This window comes from Trachemys scripta, chromosome 16 (genome assembly GCF_013100865.1).
Source record: "Trachemys scripta elegans isolate TJP31775 chromosome 16, CAS_Tse_1.0, whole genome shotgun sequence".
Classification (NCBI taxonomy): Eukaryota; Metazoa; Chordata; order Testudines; family Emydidae; genus Trachemys; species Trachemys scripta.
The window spans coordinates 17422643-17426037 of NC_048313.1; the positions used below are offsets into that span (position 1 = coordinate 17422643).

Genomic DNA, 3395 nt, shown 5'->3' on the forward strand with positions numbered 1-3395 from the left:
CCTGCTTTCCCTGGGGCGGAGTGGGGGGAGTGTTAAGGGGCAAACAGTTGATCAGGGCAGTGGCCCAGGCGGGATCAAGCAGAGGACCCCTAGGACACGAGCTCTGTTGCCAACCCCCGAGCTCTGGCCCTGCGCAGCCCCCTCCACACGCGGCTTTGCCTGGGAGACTCTGCGCCCCCCTTCTGTCCTCCCCAGAGGGCGCGCCGCACCTCCTGGAGCCCGCGGGGAGCAGAGCATAACTCAGAGCAGCCTCGAGGTGGCTGTAATCGCCACTGAAACACGGGGAGTACCAAGGTGGCCCAAAGCCCCATCCCACCTGCTCCCCACATCTGAGGTCATATAATCCCGTCTGTGACTTCACAATCCCCCCATGTCCCCGCCCGCACTGCTCTGCTATCACCATTGCTCCGGACGCAAACAGCCGCTCCTCACTCAAAGCGGGAGTTATTCTCTCCGAGCCCCCCAGCGTGGTACCTCTCTGCCACGTTAGCACTTAAACCCCCCTTAGGCCCCTGGGGCACGATTGAGGGTAACCGGCTCCCCTGTGCCTTGCGGTGGGGGGGAGCACTCGCCCCTGGGGCAAGTAGGATTGCCAACTGTCCAATTGCACAAAACCAAACACCCTTGCCCCGCCCCCTTCCCTAAGGCCCCGCCCCCGCCCCAGCCCTTCTCCAAGGCCCCACCCCTGCTCAACCCCTCCCCCTCCCTCTGTCACTTGCTCTCCCCCACCCTCACTCACTTTCACTGGGCTGGGGCAGGGGGTTGGGGTGCGGGGTGCAAGCTCTGGGAGGGAGCTTGGGTGCGGGAGGGGGTGAGGGGTTGGGGCAGGAGATGGGGGTGAGGGGTGCGAGCTCTGGGAGGGAATTTGGGTGCAGGGTGGGGCGGGGTGCAGGCTCTGGCCTGGAGGCGCTTACCTCCGGCGGCTCCTGGTTGGCGCTGCAGCAGGGTTAAGGCAGGCTCCCAGCCTGCCCTGGCCCTGCGCTGCTCCCAGAAGTGGCTGGCATGTCCCTGTGGCCCCTGGCGGGGGAGGGGGCAGGGGGCTCCACATACAGCCCGTGCTGTTTGCTGTCAGCTGTTTGCTGAGGGGCAGAAGAGTTTTTTTTTCCCCTTTGCAAATCGCTGCCTGTGAATTCAGCCGGGGGGACGGGGACAGCATCAGGGCCCGGGAGCTGAGGCCGCTGTGAAACTCCAGAGCAGGCCCAGCCCCGGGAGGTGCACGGCTAGCCGCTCACACCCCCCCAGCAGCATTCTTCCACCCCACCCAGGCTGGGGCCTCAAAACATCCCCCAGCCCCCACCCCACTAAGGAAGCTGACAAGGCTCCGGTCAGGGCCAGCCACGGAGCTGTGGGTGCCTGTCCCACGAGCAGCTGGGCTCCCCCCGCAGCTCTGCCAGTGCCCCTCACTCCCGAGCTACAGCCGCCTGCTAGACCAGCCCTGGGCTCCCCCCAGCTCTGCTGGTGCCCCTCACTCCCAACCCACAGCCCCCTGCTAGCCCAGCCCTGGGTTCCCCCCAGCTCTGCCGGTGCCCCTCACTCCCGACCCGCAGCCCCTGCTAGCCCAGCCCTGGGCTCCCCCCCACAGCTCTGCCAGTGCCCCTCACTCCCGACCTGCTGCCCCCTGCTAGGACTTTTGAGCAGAGGCCAGTAACTTGAGCTTTGCGTCACCTCGCGGGCTGATTTTGTGACCCCAACAAACGCCTCCCCCGAGCTCTGGGACGAGGCTGAGCCCGGCGTGGGCAGGCAGGGGCTGTTGGGCACAGGGGCCCTGCTCAGCACCTCTTCTCTCCCCCTCTCTGTGGATCCAGGCGGACAGTTCAAGAAGGAAGTGGTGTTGGACGGGCAGAGTCACCTGTTACTGATCCGAGAGGAAGGGGGTGCCCCGGACCTCAAGGTAAGCGCTGGGGGAGGGCTGAGGAGGGGGAGCAGCCGCAACCGGGGGTGGGGTGGTGAATCTCAGGACACTGGATGCTCCGGCAGCTGATCCCTGGCTCCTGGTGTCTCCACTCCGGAGATGCCCCCGCAGCTCTGGCCTCAAGGCCGGGGGGGGTTCCCTGGTTGTGTGTTGGGGACCCCTCCCCCCGGCACAGAGAACCAACCCCCCTTCCCGCTCTCTCCCACCCCACACACACAGTTTGCCAGCTGGGTGGATGCCGTGGTCTTTGTGTTCAGCCTGGAGAACGAAGACAGCTTCCAGGAGGTCTCCCAGTACTACAACCTCCTGAGCAGCTACCGCAACCCCTCGGAGGTGGCCGTGGCCCTGGTGGGCACGCAGGGTGAGTGGGGCGTGGGCAGGGCTGGGGCCCTGAGCAGGGGCAGGGAAGATGGCACACCCAAAGTGCGCGCTCGCTGCAGGCCATCACGATGTAGGTGGTGGATATCTGAGGCAATCCCAGGGGGGTCAGCAGGGGGCGCTGTACACAGGGAGCGGGGCAGGGGGTCACTAGGGGGCGCTATTCCCTCGCAGTAAGCACTGGCCCCCATGATCCAGAGGCGAGAGCTGTATCTGGTGCATTGGGCGTTAACCCTTTGCACGCCGTCGCGCCGGAGCGTCTTTCCCCCTCCCTGGTCGAATGCCCGGCTCGTGACTTGGTCCCCACCCCGAGGACCCTCGCGGGGGGTGGCGCCCGGCCGCCAGAGGGGGGCGGTGGTGTGGAGCTGGGACCCCCCCGAGGGACAGGTGGTGCCTGTCCACCCCGTCCGTCCGTCCGTCCGTCCGAGTGAGACGGGGCCGTTCTTTCTCCCACCCCCCAGACAAGATCAGCTCCACCAACCCCCGGGTGATCGAGGACCCGCAGGCCCGGGCGCTCTGCAGCGACATGAAACGCTGCCTCTACTACGAGACCTGCGCCACCTACGGCCTCAACGTTGACCGGGTCTTCAGTGAAGGTAACCGCCGGCCGGGGGCCCTGAGCTGCTCCCTCCCTGTCTGCCACGGGCTGGGCCTGACTCCTGTGGGGCCGGGCCAGGACCCCAGGCAGCTCTACGTGGCTGGGGCTGGTGTGGTTTGTTCCCCCATGGATCCCTGTGGCCGTGGCAGGGGTGGTTTGTTCCCCCTAGGGGTCCCCATGGCCGTGGCTGGGGTGGACTCTCCCCCAGGGAGTCCCAGTGGCTGTGGCTGGGACGGTCTGTCTCCCTGGGGGTCCCTGTGGCTGGGGCAGGCTCTCCCACGGGAGGGGGGTCCCTGTGGCCGTGGCTAGGGTGGGCTTTCCCCCTGAGGGGTCCCTCTAACCGTGGCTGGGGCGGGATCTCCCACGGGGGGGGGTCTGTGTTGCCGTGGCTGGGGGGGCTCTCCCTCGGGGGGGTCCGCGTGGCCGTGGCTGGGGGGGCTCTCCCTCCGGGGGGTCCACGTGGCCGTGGCTGGGGGGGCTCTCCCTCGGGGGGGGTCCACGTGGCCG

At 67.5% G+C, this 3395-nt stretch overlaps 1 protein-coding gene across 1 annotated transcript in view; it reads left to right on the plus strand.

The window, feature by feature from the left end:
• Positions 1-370: 370 nt before the first annotated feature.
• LOC117888999 (arf-GAP with GTPase, ANK repeat and PH domain-containing protein 1-like) overlaps positions 371-3395 on the plus strand; it is a 10845-nt gene continuing 7820 nt past the window's right edge. Inside the window, exons 1-4 of the mRNA XM_034792799.1 lie at positions 371-470; positions 1806-1891; positions 2132-2273; positions 2752-2886. Coding sequence (XP_034648690.1) covers positions 371-470; positions 1806-1891; positions 2132-2273; positions 2752-2886 — 463 coding nt within the window. The remainder of the gene's footprint in view (positions 471-1805; positions 1892-2131; positions 2274-2751; positions 2887-3395) is intronic.